General features: G+C 41.5%; 1 protein-coding gene across 1 annotated transcript in view; it reads left to right on the top strand.

Annotated features, from left to right (window-relative positions):
* Positions 1-5,659: 5,659 nt before the first annotated feature.
* LOC139655778 (partitioning defective 3 homolog) overlaps positions 5,660-18,666 on the top strand; it is a gene marked incomplete at its 3' end in the record, with an annotated part of 121,039 nt that continues 108,032 nt past the window's right edge. Inside the window, exon 1 of the mRNA XM_071533142.1 lies at positions 5,660-6,007. Coding sequence (XP_071389243.1) covers positions 5,888-6,007 — 120 coding nt within the window. The remainder of the gene's footprint in view (positions 6,008-18,666) is intronic.

The following is an 18,666-nucleotide window of genomic DNA, read 5'->3' as shown; positions in this document are numbered from 1 at the left end:
GACATTTATATTTACATGTTAGGCATGTTTTTTGTTTTCAACAGTCCCCCAGCTTTCCATAGCTAACCTACTGTCTCTTTAATACAGGTTGGGGCTTATAGGAGCAGAAGTTGGACCTGTGGATCGGCCTACAAAAAGCAGTCCCTCTTCAGTTTTGTTAGTTTCATGCACCATATACCAACTCACACACACCGCTGTCAATGCATGTAACACCCTTCACCCACATTGATATACTCATCTACACATCCCGTCATTTTCATGGCTTCTGCTCTTCTTTTGTTTGATTAAAACTATGGTCGACTGTATTTTTCAGTGTGATTTTTGGATTCTTGTTATGCCTTTAATGAAGTGTCGTTCAGTAGCAGCATAATTAGCTGCACCCAGATTAGCAAGATTACAAACAACCAACAGCGAGGAGTGCAAGGGTGAAAGGCACAGTGCCCAGACAGTTAGGTGTCATAAATATTCCTGAGGTTAATTAGGCCTACACACACTCTGTGATAATAAATATGGAGAGGAATACTGGAAGTAAAATTAAGCAAGTGCTTATTCTTTTTTAGATGATGTTTTTAGCATTTCTGTTGGATTATAGAGGAAACATTGAAGAGACACAGGACACATGTGGGAGATAAGGGAGGAGAGGGGGGCAGTAGCATTTGTTTTAATTTGTGCTGTGAATCGTTTTGTATGCGTAGCTGTCACTTCAAATGGCGGATGTCTCATTTTTTAACAAAATTCAATCAATCATGTCTCCAAGGTGCTTGAATTATCATACTAACGTCTTAAAACATGCTTTTATTTTTATTGGAGGCATATGTATAGCACAGCAAAAGTATTTAATACAAGATATACGCCTATAATGATTTAGCCTGTGTTTGCTAAAGTCACAAACAAACAAAACTGCCTGGCTCTTATTTCTTTACCAAGCACTTCTGTATCATACATGATCCCTCTTGAGAAACAGGAATAGTTGCTCCATCTATTAACTGGGCAAAGTGACTTTGACCCTTGACCTTCTTACTATCAGTCGCTTGTAATTTTGGTGATCTAGATCAGTGGTTCTCAACATGGGGTCCGGGGACCACCAGGGGTCCTTGAGGGAGTTCCAGGGGGTCTCCAGCAAAGTGATGAATTGTTAAACTTCACCATTATTTCATTTACAAGAAATTTACAAGAGATGTAGAAATGACTGTTCTGATCATAGTTTCACTGTTATCCCTCTACCTACAATACAGACTATCATGGAATTCTGGACAAAATCTTATTTAACAATAAAAAATATTCTCAGATTTGGGTCTGAGACACAAAATCATCATCAAATGGGGCTCCGTGGCCCTAATGTGGACTGAATGAGGGGTCCTTGATATGAAAAAGGTTGAGAATCACTGATCTAGATATTGAAAGTTATTCTACCGTTGCACTCATTGTAAGTGGATCTATATATGCTAACATCATCTACATGTGTAAAAAATAAAATGTGATGTAATGTTAGGACACCAACAATAGGCCTATTCACTGAAAATATCCTATTTATTGTCTTTCCTCATGACGACTTGATTGCACATTTCCTCTCTGTGTTGTTTTTTTGTGACAGCCACGATGATCAAGTGCTCATATGCTTCAAAGCTCAGGCTGTTTTATGCGTTGTGACAGCTGGTGAGGTTGTGGTCGGTGGTCTGCGAGCGCTCCAGCTGTGCTAATAGTTCAAATAGCCTGCAAGCTGCATGGTGGCAGAATATGGTGAAGCAATCCCATTTAGATCCCATGTAAACCACACACACACTTTCCACATGCTTGGAATTCAGTGGCTCTCATCTCTCCTCTTGTTCTCATCCACTAAACGTTGCCATTCCTGGACTTATGGGCGCAATAACCCACGCTGTTCAGTCAGGAGGCAGAGGCATATAAAAGAGACGCACATGGGGAAAGTAAGGCTGTCTCACTCCACACACTGCAAAAAGTGTCCATCTTGTAATTTCATTTTAAGTTACAAAAAAAGCTTACTTTTCCCCCCCCAAAAAAGTGAAAAATCTTGAATTGGGTGGGATTAATCTTACATGTGTCATTATTGTATGTGTTCTACATCAGTGGTTCTCAACGTGGGGTCCGGGGACCACCAGGGGTCCTTGAGGGGGTTCCGGGGGGTCCCCAGCAAATTGATGAATTGTTAAACTTCAGCATTATTTCATTTACCAGAAGTTAACACAATTAGAGAATGTAGAAGAAAAGACTGTTTTGATCATAGTTTCTCTGTTATCTCTCTACCTACAATACAGATAGTCATGGGATTCTGGACAAAGTCATATCTAACAATAAAAATATTCTCAGATTTGGGTCTGAGAAACAAAATCTCATCAAATGGGGGTCTGTGGCCCTAATGTGAACTAAATTAGGGGTCCTTGATATGAAAAAGGTTGAGAATCACTGTTCTACATTATAAGCAAGTGAAAACCTAATGAGAAAACATTGTTTCTGCACAGGTGCCGTCACTTTCTGTAATGAATGGAAGATAAATCAATAGAGACAGTGTGCTTCTTCCTTTTTCAACTATTATCAACTATTTATCCTTCACTGTCCTGTAGCACTGAAGTTTTCAGAGGTGTGTGTTAGTGCCTCTTATCTAATACAATTACTGGTAAAAGCACCATGTTTACTTAGCCTACATATTATATTCATTCCAATGCTATAACCAGTTATTACATCTACTTTACTTGGATACTACTTAGTTATTTTCTGTCATTACTGCGTAATTATTGGCCTGTAATTTAAAGGGTTACGGAAAAATCATAACCTGAAGTATTGCATTCACTATTTGTGAAAAAATTCAGGAACCAGTCTATAAAGATGTTCGCATTTTGCCAACTAAGGATTTAAATCTGCTATATGCAACTGTTTTTTTTTACATTATAATAACAATAAATACATAGGATATAATACATGATCGCTCTGTTGTCTGTGTGTGAGCCTGTGTGTTCATGCCTAAATGCCCCTGTTTGTCTGAAATTGGCTTTTTCAAGGATGTTTGGGACATTTTGAGGCGTTTGCCATTTCATGCGGGTGTGGCCAGCAGTGAGCTGGTTTGTGGCTATCAAGCTGAGGCTGGTGGCCACAAAGCAGGGAAACCATAGCAACAACAACAATGGCAGAAAGTTGTAAGAAATGAGAGAACAGGTAAGATGTATCACTCCACTTGTTTCAAGCAATTTCCTGAAACGGGAGCAGAAATGTACTGAAACAAGTAAAAACATACATAGCATACATTTTTCTTATTTTGAGAAGAATAAAATTTAAAGATGTGAATATGCGGCGGACATTTTTTGCAGCAGACGTGTTCGTCGAGGTGTAGCCTACTGGTCCATGTGGTCCATGTGCTGGGGCAGCTGTTCCCAAAAGCTCCCCAGATGGATTCGGACTGCTTTTCATTTGGGGTTTTGGTTCAGTTGGCGACCTGGGCGGGACGGAGGACCGAAATAGTAAAGGAGCAGGTGCAGGAGAAGACCTGAGGCTTTTTTTTTTTTTTTTTTTACAAGTGATGGTGTGTAATAAAACAGAGTCATGAAAAAAGTTGGATTTGTGAGTGGACATCTTTGATCAGCAAAAAATAGGCCTAAATAAATACCATGTTGGCCTATAAAGGAAGCACATGCACATATGAATGGCATGTAGGCAGACAGACACAGATGCACACACACACACACACACACACACACATACACACACACATTATGACACACACATGATGCTAAACTTGCTGTGGTTCCAGCCTCTGTAGTGTAGCGACACACAGACACAGTGAAACACACACTGACAAGAAAACACACACCCACACATTTGTATTACTACACTTGTGAAGACCTTGACTGGCATTTATTTCCTAATTCAAAAGCAATATCCTCAACGAGATCTCCTCTTCCTCTCATTTACTTCTCCTATATGGTCATAGATGTGTTTCATTTAAATTCAGTGTGAGATTTTGATCATTTTCTCATAAGTTCTGAAATTCTGCTTCTGAGAAACAAGCCTTGGATTGTCTCACTCTGGCACATCATGCTTCACACTTTTATTTCTCTTTAATTTTGTTTCTCTCACCTTAATGTTCACTCATTCTCTTCTATGTCTCTAATGGGTCAGTAAGGAGAAACATCTCAGAAATCTATCAGCAATCTGTGAGTGTAGTCCTCCACAAATGAGATATCACGATTTTCTGATTTGCCTCCAGCTCTTCTTACAATGAAATCAGATGTACTCATGTGCATCTCTTTATTGCTCCTAAGGGGGGATATAGGAGGAAGAATTCAGATATCATTGATCCTAAATTAGGCTAATACAATATTGAGATATACTATATTTCTCCAGAAACAAAGAAAATGTGATGCAACAGATCTTTCCTGTGGGAAGTCCTAATCCTAAACTAGACTGTTAAAGAAGTGAGGAATGGCAAAATGACCTCACTTTGGAGGATTTTACTCACCTTTGTGTCCTTGGGAGGACATCATAAGTACAGAAATACAAGCACACACACACACACACACACACACACACACACACACACACACACACACACACACACAGGCTACACACAAGTAGGGCGATGCCACAGCTGCCCTGAAGCTATAGGCAAGCAGACTCTGTTATGGCACTTATCTCAGTTATTTTCAATCAATGTATTGATTTTCCGGTCAATTGATCATTTAGTGCAGACCGGTTCCTCGTGCATGCGTGCAGCGTGGCTTCCTGCGCGCCAAACACTTCCCATCCTGACCACAGCGGGGAGACCGACTGCAACTGTGGCCTTCCCTGCTGCCGTGCTGCGTTCAAGTGCTGCTCGTAAACTCAAACCTCCTACTTTGGAATCCTTAATACTATATCCTTTGGTCGGAAATAAGTAGGGGCGGTAACAATGGGGCTCGTTACTTAAAAACAGTGATCTAGTACTCATTACGTATTTTGAAGTAACGCTATTACTTTACGTTTCACATTTCCCAGGAAGAAATAATTGGTTACACGATTACTTGGTATTATTTCCAATTATTCATGCTCTATTGCCTTCACAAATAAGGATAATTCAGTTGACTCACATGTGTGTTTATGTGAATGATCAGGGAATCCAAATAGCGATGATGTTTAATGTTCTTGCTCAATAATAACCAAAGTAGTAAGAAAAGTTTTATTAGGAGAAAGTACATTTTTCGGCCATTTGTCATCAAGGCTTGCTCAGTATGACTAACTATGACTAAAACAAAACCAAACAAAAGTAACAACTTTGTTTTTTTTGATTGAGAACTCTAATAGCATTACAGAAACAAATAGTAATTTGCTACACTACTTTAGATTAGCAGGAACATTGGTGTTGAACGCTCTCCTGATGTAGGGTAGGCCTGCATGTTTTAGATAGGGCTTCTAAATAAATGTATACAGTATAGGCTATACATATAATTTAGTCTGTGTTATGATGATAACAAACTAAAAGATCACTCACTTAGGTTAAGGTATGGCGAGTGACCCTATCTTTCCATACGCAACTGTGTTCGAGTCATTCATTTTGGGCGCTCACCTTGTAATTCCCAATGTTTTCCTACAGCACATGAACGCAGCACATGACCATGCATTAGCTCAGCAGAGAGAGAGAGGGAGAGAGAGGGATTGGGAACGAGAGAGGGAAGGAAGGAGAGAGAAGCTAAACAGGTGGTCTGAAAACACACCGAAAACAATGTCGTCCGGCGGGGAAAGGCGGAAAGACCTTTAGTTCTCGTCTCCATGAAGGAATACCGGGATAACCGCGGACCCAAATAAAACAAAATCCATGCTCCTACTTTATTTTCCGACGGATCTCTCCTCCTTCTGTCGGTTTTACTCCGAATCTGGGCAAGATCTCGGATACTAAACCATGAAAGTCACGGTGTGTTTTGGCAGGACCAGGGTGGTGGTGCCGTGCGGGGATGGGAATATTAAAGTCCACACTCTCATCCAGCAGGCTGTCATGAGATACAAGAAGGCAATCGCCAAGGTAAGTCGCGGTCACTTTTTTTTTGTTTCCTTTCGGCTTTTGTTTTCCTGGAAACAATGTTGCGACGTTCCGGGGCTTTGCAGGCGCACTCAATATGGCGCAAACTTGAAACAAATGCAAAGGAGAGAGGGGAGAGGTGTCTGTTTTGCAGCCTTCGGTTCGCTCTGCACGTTATTTCTTCACTTTATGGTTTTCTGCCCGCTCCTCATACATAATATTCGCCGTGTCTTGTTGCTGCTTTCAAAGAAAAAGCGCACCGCCATTGTGGTTCTTCTGTTTGTAAACCCACAAAACTTCCTTTGGGATTTTAACAGTGGCAGGGAAGAAGCTGCTCTCTGGTTTGCTGCAGCCTCAGAACATAAAATAGATGTTATTGAAGATATTTTGCACAAACACACATTAGGAGACTTCATAATCTGGTTGTAACGCCTCTATTCATGCCTCTGGAAGTTGCCAGCAGAGATTAGCCTACTAGCAGGTTAGCCAGCAGGCTGCAAAAGTAGGACTGCAGTCTGAGATGTAATGTTAATATGGGATAGGCTCCTGTGCTTACAGTCCAGCACTGAGCCGTGCATTTAGCAACTGGAAACCTCTATAAGCTTAGTCTGTGCTCAGGTTTAAGATGTATTTACACAGAGCAACATCAAAGTTTCTCTTTGTTCCACTTATAATGAGCTCATTATGGTGGCCAGGAGGGTTAGCCAGGAGGCTGTAGCATGCAAGGGAAGACAAATGATAAGACTTCAGGTTAATGAGTGATTCTTCAAATGCAAAAGGTAGGCAGAGAGGTGTAAGAGCACAGACCTTGCAGATAAGTCATTCTTCATGTTTGGTTTTCAGCTTAATGCTAACTTCATAAATGTCTCAAAAGAAGCTTTAGCTGCAGGCTGGCTGACCAGGCAGCAGGCCCTGCAGGAGAGAGGGGGAAACTGCAATGCCAAGCTCCAGCTGATCCTTGGAGCCTGTCCTAACACATAAATCTTTCAGAGATAAAGGAAGACTAAGAAAACTTAAAGCGTGATGTCCAGATAGCAAGAGTGGATTTATGCATTACTTCAGTACAACAACCTGCTTTATGTTTAAGATTCTCTCTGAGTGAATGAGATAAGATGAGATAAGATGAGACCGGGGGCACTTAGGGACAAGCAGGATCATTTATAAAAGAAAATTATTTTCCTTCATCCTAGATTACATCTTACATTCATTTCAAAGCATAATTAAAAAGAACAAATTTTAATACCCTTTGGATTGTGATAGAAATTAGGTTTAACTTTTGTTATGTAACAAAAAATGAAGATGATCAATGACCCCCACTGATTTTTTTTGGCATCCAGATTATTCACAGCTTGGATGCAGCCATGAGCACATATCCGTGCATAAGAACCGTTTTATAAATCTAATCAGTATAACCTGACCTTAAATCATTTACCTTCACATTCAACCTTTCTCAAGCATGTGCTCCTAAACAATTTCAATCCTGTGTACACCGTTTCTGAAAGTAAGGTACACATGTATGTTTAAGAAGCTAGGCAGGTATCATGAATAAATAATCCCTTGCCCTGCTATGTGCCAACTTCAAGGCCGTCTCTTTTTGTTTTCATGATCGTAACCTAGAAGACATAGCGTGTGTCCTTTGAATTATTCAGTGTGAGCTGACAGCGGAGTGCTGAAGAATATCCCTATCCCTGTGAAGTTGAGAGGCAGGTAAAGTGTTGATAATAGCTCAGCTTGCAGAAATACCCACCCTGCTTGTATCCTTAAGATACTAACTCTCCTTTGACTTCATGCAAATGGGGCTCCTCTGTTGTTCTAGTCTTGCAAGAGAAGGGAAATGTGTCTGTTCTTCCTCAAAAGATTCAGAAAAAAAAAGTGGCTGGAAAGTCAAATGATGTAACATCTCCTGCAGCAACTGTGGAATATTTTCATAAGTTGGAAACATGCTTGTCAGGGCTTTAGTCCATTAACAACTGATCTGACTTATTTGTGTTGAAGCAGTGAATGTAAGTGCTGCAAGAGCTGAAATGTCATTTAAGACTGTGTTATGTTTGGTAGGATCCTGTGCATGCAATAGATGATGTAACCCAGGCTGATCGCTGTTGGAATTGATTATCTTGGTTGCAGGATAAACATCCACATCAAAACCCTTGTAGGCGTACTAAGTTAGTTATGAAAAGTATCTATGAATATCTATTAAGTCATCATCATGTCTTTCCAGCTTACTAAGCTTTTCACTTTGACTTTCCATTTCCAACAAGCCAAGATTTTAATTCAAAAATGAGACATGTTCCAGTTGAAAAACGGACTCTTACAAAATTAGTGATGGCATATATAAGTTTTGGTATTTTTTGCAGGTGGGTAATTTAAGTCCTTGGTTGACAAAATCCAACACTTTCAGAGACTTGATCCTCTCTGTATTTTAGAAATATTTACTTATCTATGATATGAGGTCATGAATTTATATCAAAAATAGATATGTTTTGGAAATGAACTCTTCAAATATCTAGCTACCAGCTGACACAAGTACTGCATCTGTTTAGAAGCTCAGATTACTGTAGTAATACACACGCTCAGAAAAAATGCTTTGAGTTTATCAGTCGGATTTAGGAAAGGGCAAAAGTCTGGAAAAACGACTTTGGTGCCGTTTAATGCCAGGAGTGAATTGTGCCTGTGTGCTGGAAACGAGGCCACAAATCAAACTCTTATTATGTATGCTTCAAGCTTTGATGTAAATAAACACCCAGAGCTCCTCTTGAACTCCTCACCCACAACAAAACACAAACCGCCTCAAAATACAACACCCTGGTCGTTTAGTCGGCTGGGGTCTGCGTTTATTGCTCCCGTCCCACCCAGCCCGCTTTTCATCCGGCCGTCGTGGTCGGGCATTTTCACCTCAAGTGAGTGTGTGTGGAAGTGTTTTTGGTCACGGATGTTGTCTCGAGGATCACAGCTTTTAGGTCAGCCGGCCTTAATAAGGAGCCCAAATTTAGTTTGGGTGTTTTTCCTGCCTTTGGATGGACCTTCGGGTAGCTTCCCCTGTCATTAGAGAGGAATGCTTCCTGCAGAGAGTCGCAGGCTGAAAAAAAAAAAAAAAAAAAATATCCACCACCGAGGGCCTTAAGTTGTCTCATAACTGTGGAATTAGAAGGACGAGGAGGGTAGGAAGGACAGGTCCGACCCTGTTTTTTTAAAAAGCTCTTACGCATAAATTTGACTTGACTGGCGAGGGGGAACAGTGTTAACAGGATAGCATCAAAACTTCTGAAAGCCTCGAGAAATAAAGTGGTGTCAGATTATCCTCCGCTGCACTTTTTCCTTCCGCAGATCATGGGGTATAGCTCCTCAGTAATGTTGACCTATTTGACTAAGTATGGCAAGTGTTTAAAATGACACCCTTGCATGGAAAAACGGTTGGGGAAATTGCACGCTCCAAACCCCAAAGTGACACATGAGCGAATGGCGCGGCCGAAGAGAATCATGAGAATCGTTTCCCCCCTCGACTGTCTCTAATGCTCAGAAAGCTCCTGTGGGATATCAGGTGTCTGAACTGTCGTGTCCACACCATCAGACAGCAGATTTCCATTCACAGCTTCACACTGCCGGAGTTTCCTCTGGAGGACTCTGGGCCGTTGCGTGCATACTTGACCGTTGCAGCAGACGGATTCAACACGACTTTGACCTGATGCAAACAATAGGAGCAGGTGTGTTTTGGTCTGCTTTCATGACCGGATCTTTTGTGAGACATATGGCAGAAAATAGTCCTGTCCTACGCTTACTTCAACAGTTGAGTATCGATAAACCAATGCTATCTTTTGGTATCTAATGATTTTAAGGTATTCAAAGTTTCAAAACGATGCTTTAGGGCTAGGCGACAATTCAATATTATCGTTTATCGTCTTTCAGTGGAATCATATCGTGATGATAAGCAACAAGCAAATTTTACTTAAAAACCCTCATAAAATGAGGTATGGTAGGAATATTATTTGAAAATTTCTGTTTTGTTTGACATCACACCTAACATTACCATTTGGTTCAATGAGATGAACATTGATTGTTTAATGTGATTTTGCATACATGAACCATATTGTGATATATATTGATAGCGAGAACAATCCTTATGATTAACTTGATATTGATTTCAACCATATCGCCCAGCCCTAGATGCTTTACACAATGAGAACTGAAATTTTCTTCTAGTTTTTGGGAATTCCCACAGAGGAAACCAGTTGAACATGATGTAATACTATTGAGAAAAGTAGATGGCATGTACAAATGTTAAACAATGAACAGTTTACTCTGTTGTATAATGAAATGTTCTTTCGTTCAACAAACAAAGATATCAGGGAAAGTGTTTTTAGACCCATTGTCGAACTTGGAGCTCATATAGTGTCGAAAAATCTCCAAAGATACGCAGAAACCCGGCCGATCGAGCTGAAAAAACCCCCCCACTGAATCTATTTGACTGATGACTAGTATGTGACCTCTGATCTGACAGCCTCTTTTTTAATCCTTTTCCGATGTCATTCTTTCATGTGCTCTGGCCTCAAGATATTATAAAATTCATTACACAAACGACTGTTTTTAATGAGCGTGCAGCAGCCTTTGATCGCGGACAGGGCCTCAGGACATGCAGGCCTACATGCAACGAGAGGAAACCGCCGCTGTCATGGTCATACGCGTGGGGATCCATACCGGCTAACATGTACACCACCAGGAACGTACCACAACTTCAAAGGAATAGCTCACATTTTTGAAGTTGGTCCCAGTTTGTTCAAAAGTGGGACGCTATTGCATGCATTAAAGAGACAGAGAGATTGAACACCACAACATTGACCATTTAGTAGATACTTACCCAGACTGCCTCACTGCATCATGAGTGCTTACATTTTGAGTATGGGTGGACACAGTGGGAACAGGAACCATAACACTGGCAGTGTTGGTAGCATGCTTTCCCCTCGGAGCTACACAGGACCACAAGCATCTTCCGAGTGTTGAGTTTGTTTCACCTCATTTGCAAAAATCCAGGTCTCTTGTTATCTCAAGGCCCAAAAAAAGTCTTTGATCTGTCTCCTCTCCTCTCCTCTCTCTCTCTCACCTTCATACATCTCTCCGGTATTGCTGAAGTAGAGTTAATTGGAGAAATAACAAAGGGATCAAAGCGTTCATCTGGTTCGTGTATTTCATGGAAAGAGTAGACAGTTATGATAGGCAGCTGAACTCTGGAGCATTTACTTGTTTAGTTTGGTTCATTTGGGCAGGTTGAGAGCAATGGCATTCGAACTCCGGTGGCGCCAAATAACGTCACCGAGACGCCTGAAAATGCGAGTCTCTGTTCTCTAACAAGAGAACTGCGGTGCTGTTTGTCAGGAGTGAGGACGTGATGCAGGAAACAACCCAAAATGCAAAGGGGGTAGAAGGGGGTAGAAGGAGATGGATGTTGACATCTGATAGCCAGCAGTTCCTCATGCTTGGAAAGTCCAGCAGAACAAAACGAACCGAGGGCAAACCGCAGTCTGGACTGATGCTCATATTCAGATATTCCTTCATGTGTTCCTAACTGTTTTGAACACCAGACACGGACAATTATGGCAAAAAGAGCAGACAAGTCCATCATGTTTAACTGAAGTTAGAGGGACTGGAATTGGGTTTGTTTTGTCTCCCTCCGCTGCCAAACTCTCTAACCTGGCAGGATGACAGTTTACCAAAACTCTGTCCAATAAACGAGCTGCTTGGGAGTCCATGTGACTTTTGTTTAGAAGTCTTGGTTTGCTTGAAACTGGGCAGTGTGAACCTAGACAAACCAAATACAAAAATGCAACAAAGTAAACTTTTCCACTATGGCTCAGAAAAGTGAGGCTGCACCCTCGATGTAGGTGCAGTAGATCTGCCTCATGTTGTGATTTTAAGGCCAAAGAATTTTACACCTCATGTGTTTGATCCTCATGTCACCAGGCTGTACCTCCTGCTTCCAAAACGGGCACAGCACTGGATTAAAAGCTTCGCTGATGATCCCCGGGCCACTGACTGTGCCCTTGACCACACTGCTGTGGAAACCTGCCCCAAAACATGACCTGGCACTGCATTCATTTCCTTAAGAAGTCAACTTAACATAACCTACCAGTCAAAAGTCTGGACACACCACATTTTTCTTTATTTTTACTATTTTTCCACATTTTAGAATAATAGTAAAGACATCACAACTATGAAATAACACAAATGGAATTATGCAGTGACCAAAAAAAGTGTTAAACAAATCAAAACTATCTTATATTTTAGATTCTTTAAAGTAGCCGCCCTTTGCCTTGATGGAAAGGCAAAGGCTTTGGAAAGAAATTCATACATAGGATCAACTTCACTATTTATATCTGTCTAAGAAACTAATGTCAAGCATTTAAGCAGAAGCCTTTAGATCAAAATGGCTGTAAGAGAATGAGAAATGTGGTACATTCAGTCAGGTGGGTCCAAACTGTTGACTGGTACTGTACACTTAAAATAAATGAAAGGAAATTAGTTTTGTTATGCTTGCTGAATGAAATTGCAGACAATATCCTATTATAACACAGTGGCAACATACATTTTACAGATTTATTTTGCTTTCTGCATTAAAAACAGGCACATACAGACTTAAATAAAACATTCCTATTTCCAGACCTGCTCTATTATGTTTGCTGTTCAGGGCTTAAACGGACCAGAAACAAAGGCAACAGAGGACATTGGTCTTGATGATCAAGAATTTAAGCATTTTGATAAATCACTGGCATTACATAAAAGGTTTTGAACAAGGGTCTTATACCATGTGTTTTTACAACGGAAAGGGGATTGCAGTCAGCAGAGGCAAAGTATATCATTTTTTTTTCTTGGGTTATGAGACATTCTACATGTTTGTTTTTGCTTTCCGCTACTGATGACGCTTGCACTACCGTGTTTCCCACAGTGCTTCTTTGCTGCGCTATGCATTTTGGATGTCTTGATTTTTTTTTTTTTTTTTTTTTTGTTACACCTCAATTATGCTGCTTCCCTGTGAGGGATTTACATAAGTGAGCTGTCATCCTTAGCAGTGTTTGACATCACGATGTTGATGTGATAATGAAAACGCCACTTTAGTCGTCTGCCAGCGGGTTTTCCCAGGAGGAGCGCGAACATGGCACGGAGTCATTAGCAGACCTAGAACAGCTGTTTGGGCCTGTTAATGGAGAGAGAGATGTGATCTGCGCTGAAGTGGGAGGCTTTAAAATGCTGACTGCGGCGCTTTCAGATGCTGGGAATGTCGGCGCTCTCCTTTTTTTTTTTTTTTTTTTGGTTCATTTACATTTTAGACGTTTAGCTGATGCTCTTATCTAGAGTGACTCACAATGAGGGCAACAGTAGAATATGATGAAATCCTTGACTGCATTTTAAGTGCAAGGATCAAAGCCCCAGCACCTTGACAAAAGATTTTAATTGTTTATTTATTCTCTCTTCTTATACACTTTATCTCTTTTGTTTGTTTTATTCATCTTATCCTGTATTTCTTATCTAATGTCTTATCTACCTTGTTGTAAAGCACTTTGTCTATGTGTATGAAATATGCTATATAAATAGCCTGAACTTGCCTTGCCCCTGGCATTTTCAACATGTCTGTTAGTCTGGTTTGGGACAACACACATTTGTTTTTCAACACAGCATATGCTAATAGCCACACACATAATGACACTACATATTGTATGTTGTTACCGATGCATATGTTGCGTAGAAAATTAGGCTAATCCCAAAGCAGGCGCACAGATGCTTTAGAAAATGACACATCCGTTTAAAAAGCGAGAGCGCGGGCGATGAAAGGGTGAAGGCATTTTCAGACGAGACGCCGATGCCCAGTGAAACCCATAGGAGCCTCGGTCATAACACTTCATGACACGGAGTGCTTAAGTGGTTTACAGAGTGCTATGCAAACAGATTACTTGAAACCCTGGCAGAGATCCAGTCGGCCCGAGCGTCGGCACCCCAACCATGCGCCCCGAGCCCGGCTACGTATGGCTCCGCGGCCCCCAGGAGGCCCTCGTGAGAAACCAAGTAGGCCAGTGATTGACAGCACCCTATTTCTGGATGATGGACACTTCAGAAATCATCTCTAGGACTTGGAAGTTCTTTTGATGTGTGCCTCTGCGTCAAAGAGTGGTGTTTCGAGGTCAAGTCACTTTTTCCCCTTCGTTCAGCTTCAGACTTTCTTCCATAAACAGAGGAAGCTCCCGAATGTAAACTGGTGCAGAGAAAAGGGATGAGGGAGCTTATTTTTTTTAGCTTTTTTATGATATCGGCCCTGCTTTGCTCTGACTTTATTGAACCTTTTTTGTCCATCTTTGTCGAGCAGCACTTTCCGCTGGACAGCACCCAGACAGTTTATTTATGAAGGAGATTCTTAGCGTGTCTTCACAGAAGTGTGTTTGTGGAAAACCAGGGTGTGTTGCTAAGACCGGTGGTGTGTTTTTGTCCACTCTGGCAAGCGAGCATGATGGGAGAAAATGGTCATTGTAGAAGTGTGAGTTCCAGATGATTTGGCCTCTCTCAAAGAGATTTAATGACTTGCGATATGGCTATGAATGAATGTATAATGTTTTTTTTTTTCCAAAATCAGATATTCACCAATTGAAATACGTGACATCTACTCTGACAAATGATCGCTGGCATGAAAGTAAAACTCACTAGCGAGTGTTATTGAAGTTATTAGCAATTTGAGCCCATTACTTACAGAATAGTATCATTATTTGTGTTGGGCCCACTGCTTAGTATTCATCTCGGTCCTTTTTTCTTAAACTCAGCTCAACTCGGCTCAGGTTGAATTTACTCAGGAGTCTTGTGGTTTGAGCCACAGCGACATTTAAATAGTCTCTCAACTGATAGTTATACTAAGCCAGCCAAGCATAACTGGGTAGTCATCAACTTTCTCCTATAATAAACATGGAGGTTACAAATCCCAGACATTGTCTCCATGAGGCTGCACAGATGAACAATGTTCCCTTTGGAGCTGGTCATTTTACAACGGCAGCACAAGTATGGAAAACACTTCACAATTACTTTATTCTTGTGTAATAAACTGTGTGTTAAAGGAAATGCATTCCAGGAGTTATTTTACGATGAAGTGCTGTAATTTACTTTTTTGGTGAACCCACTTTCCCTCAACCTGCCTCGTCTGCTGAGACTTCAGTTACTGATTTCCTTCCTTGCAGAGTGAGTTTTTCCAGTTGAGAAAAAGTGACTCGTGCCCCTTGTCTTGTGGCTGCATTGCATTCTGGTCTATTTAGGCTACTGTCAGTGGAGAAACTCTGCCTCTTCTACGATGGATTTCTCCCTGTATGATTGTTGAACTTCGGTGCAAAATGGCGGCTGGTGTTTACCGTTGATGTTTTAGATCGCTGAAACAGTTTCTGCTATCAAACTCCATTGTAGCTGCTGGAAATATCTCAACATGACATCACATTGTCTATATTTGGCATTTATCAGCAAGAAAAATACACCACCAAACAACAAAATAGGCCCAGAAATGCAGATTACGTCACCAATAGCTGTGTTTTTAACAATATTAAAAAACAGCAGTAAGATTTTTCCTTTAATCGAAAAGTAATGTAAAGTACACAATAATGCTGTGTGCGAACTTTATACATATACATAATATACATGCAAGGGTGTAACTACAGCCAAGTACAAACATTGTATTGCACTTTGAACTTGCATTGTCATACACCCAAACCAGCAACAGCGTATTATAAATTAGGGAGAAGTACTTGCACAGCATTATTATGTACTTGCAGCACTTTTCCTACATATTGCATAAACAGGTTAATACTCTGGGAGAAAGCAATTTTGAAGTTAAGTGTTGCTGAACTTAGTATTTTTGCCAGGTGATGGTTTTGCCAGTTTTAAGGACTGAAAGTGTAGAGACTTCACCCTGAACCACATCCGCTTCGTTTCACATCATTATAAATGGATGCCAGGGTGGCTTAGTGGTTACAGAGACCGTCCCGTAGCTGAAAGGTCACAGGTTTGATTCCTGCAGCACCCAGTATGTGTCCATAAAACAGCCATGTGCCCTGCTGAAGTGTCCTTGAGCAAAACAGAGCGGTCAGCTGAATGTAAAATGAATGTGCTCTTGTTTCCAGCTGCGGCTTGCAGGGACACTGGCCTTGTTCGCCAGCCTGAGTGACTCTTGTCAACCCAACACACACACACACACACACACAGACACACACACACACAGACACATACTATCTGAAATGTCAAGGACTGTGTGTGGAGCGCTGAGCACAGGGAGAGGATTGTCTCTGAGGAATGTCTGGACATTGAATAAACAGCAGCATAGCTCAGATACACTGTACAGCTGAGCAGCCTGATACAGTCAGGAGATTTGATTGTGTCTGTAAGGGCCTCATTTTCTTAGCGATCTGTTGTTCTCATCCATTGTGCCATGGTGGCTTATTCTTTCATTTTTGGGTCTTGTTTTATAACCCCTTTGTTTTGCTGCTGGTTTATTATTTTCCTCTCTCTCTGTCTCTCTGCAGCGGGAATTCCCGCGAGACGCTTCATGCCAGAGTCTTGAAATTTCATTTTATTTCCCCCCCCATTACTATTCCCGTCGTTCTCACCCAGCTGTTAATTGGCAACGGCTAAGCGAGAAAACTAGTGGTTCGGTGATGCAGAGAAACAAAGTGCAAGGCTTAGTCCGTGAGTACGTTCGCTATGGAAACCCAGATGCACTTGAGAGGAATGGAGGTCCTGCATTGGCATAGTCAAAATTGTTGGGAGTGCGGTGATGCACAGAAACAAAGTGCAAGGCTTGGGTTGGCCGTGGAAAACCAAATACTGTTCGGAGGAATGGAGATCCTACATTAGCATAGCCCAAATGATTTATGAGTGTAGATTAATGATGTCCCTTGAAATTGAATTCAGTACTTAGGCTGATGAGGCTTTGTCTGCTAAATATAGGACAGGCCAGGCGAGAGCTCTGCCTTTGACAGATAGATGATGATTGGCCTTTGGGCAGGGCAGAGGCATTGTGGGGATGGGGGTGGGGGGGTTTGAGCCTCATCTTTCAGCCATGAAATAGAACTTGGATCATTTGGCTGTGGCTATACCTTGGTTGGTATGTTCGTTTAAACCAAATGCCGACCAAAACAGGCTTCTGGGGTATGGTGATGATGTTGATAATTAAAAAGGAGGAATATCAACAATGTTCCACATAGTTTTCCGTTGTTCGTTTATTTGAGGAGAACAGATAACAACCACTTAGCCCTAACCTATTTAACGTGTTGATATGTGCACAGTGGGTTTGACTGACAGTCTAATTGCCCTTAGTTTATGATGGATAAAAGAAAGGCTTTGATTCACTGCCGCCTCCGCAATGCCAAGCCTTCATCCTCTCTGGGTGTGTTTTTGACATGGCCGGTCTGCACTTGTCAGAATGCAGCCTGCGCATTCAAATCTAAACTGTTCTTTATTCACACTGGTGAGCAGTGTAAAGCACAACAGAAAGACCGTCTCATAATGGGAAAATCACAGGTTTGATTCGCCACAGCAGCCAATGTGCCCATCCCTTTTGAATGCGACTTTGAGCCAGATGCTGAACCAGTACTTTTTTGATGGAATACCGCTTCAGGCTTCCCTTGACCTCTGACCCCTGGTGAAAAGAATATACATTTGTATGTCTCAGAGAGATGCATATATAGTATATACAAATTCATAACTGTGTGCAAAATGGGAGTTGCAGTGCTTCAAAATAAGGGTCCCAATTGGAGTGCAGAGTTTGATAGCCTATTGTTTGTGAGCTTTAAGTATGTGTGAGAAGCTGTTCTGTTAAAGCTATAATGCAACTTTTTGCCTTGAGGCAGCAAAGTGTATCACAAGTCCTGCCCTCGCCTCCTTCAGCTGGTCAAGATCAGCTCCAACACTTGTCATCCATCTTGATAAGCTGTCCGATGATATAATCGATATCCAGCATGTTTTTGAACGGGTATCTTTTGCTGCACGTTGTAGCTTTGCTGTAGTTTCTTCTGTTAATGGCTTCCTCTATTGTTGTTGTTGCTCTGACCTTGATAGCCACAACCCAGCTACTGTTGGCCACGTCCACAGCAAATGGTATATGCCCCAAATATCCCAAACATCATTGAAAAGCCAATTTTAGGCAAATGGAGGGATTTAGGCATGTACATACATCCTGTATGTACACACCCACAGACAGACAGACAGATAATGTATAATATAGCCTATGTTTTGTCATTATAAGGTGAAAAAAAAGCTGGATATTTTAGCTGCCTTTCTGATCACAGTGCTGTTTAACGCTGAGTGGAGTGTAACACACGTCCACACAATTGAATTCCTGTAAAGACATCCCAGCATAGCTTCCAGTTCCTCTCAGCTGGCGACGCTGTGTGAGCCATACATGCTGCTCGACAGGAAAAACCTCTTTCCGGATGACCAGTCGATGATGCAAGACTCGATGTATCTGCCCGGCGTCCCGACTCGAGCTGCCAGGAAGCCTGCAACACGGAGCGTGTTTCTGCTTCCCCCGCCCGCCAACTCCAGTTCCTTGTGTAGACTTCGGCTCCATTAGTGTTTACCATCATTTCTAGCTCTGTAAACTTCCCTCATGCACTTACACCACTACAGAGAGATTATATTGAGCTACAGATCCA

Source organism: Centroberyx affinis, unplaced genomic scaffold (assembly GCF_046629955.1).
Source record: "Centroberyx affinis isolate AG114_WGS23_722 - 3 ecotype Tasmania unplaced genomic scaffold, CSIRO-AGI_Caff_v1 ptg002327l_1, whole genome shotgun sequence".
In the NCBI taxonomy this organism is placed as follows: Eukaryota; Metazoa; Chordata; class Actinopteri; order Beryciformes; family Berycidae; genus Centroberyx; species Centroberyx affinis.
Note: the sequence above shows the minus strand (reverse complement) of the source record. Positions and strands in the feature narration are given on the sequence as shown.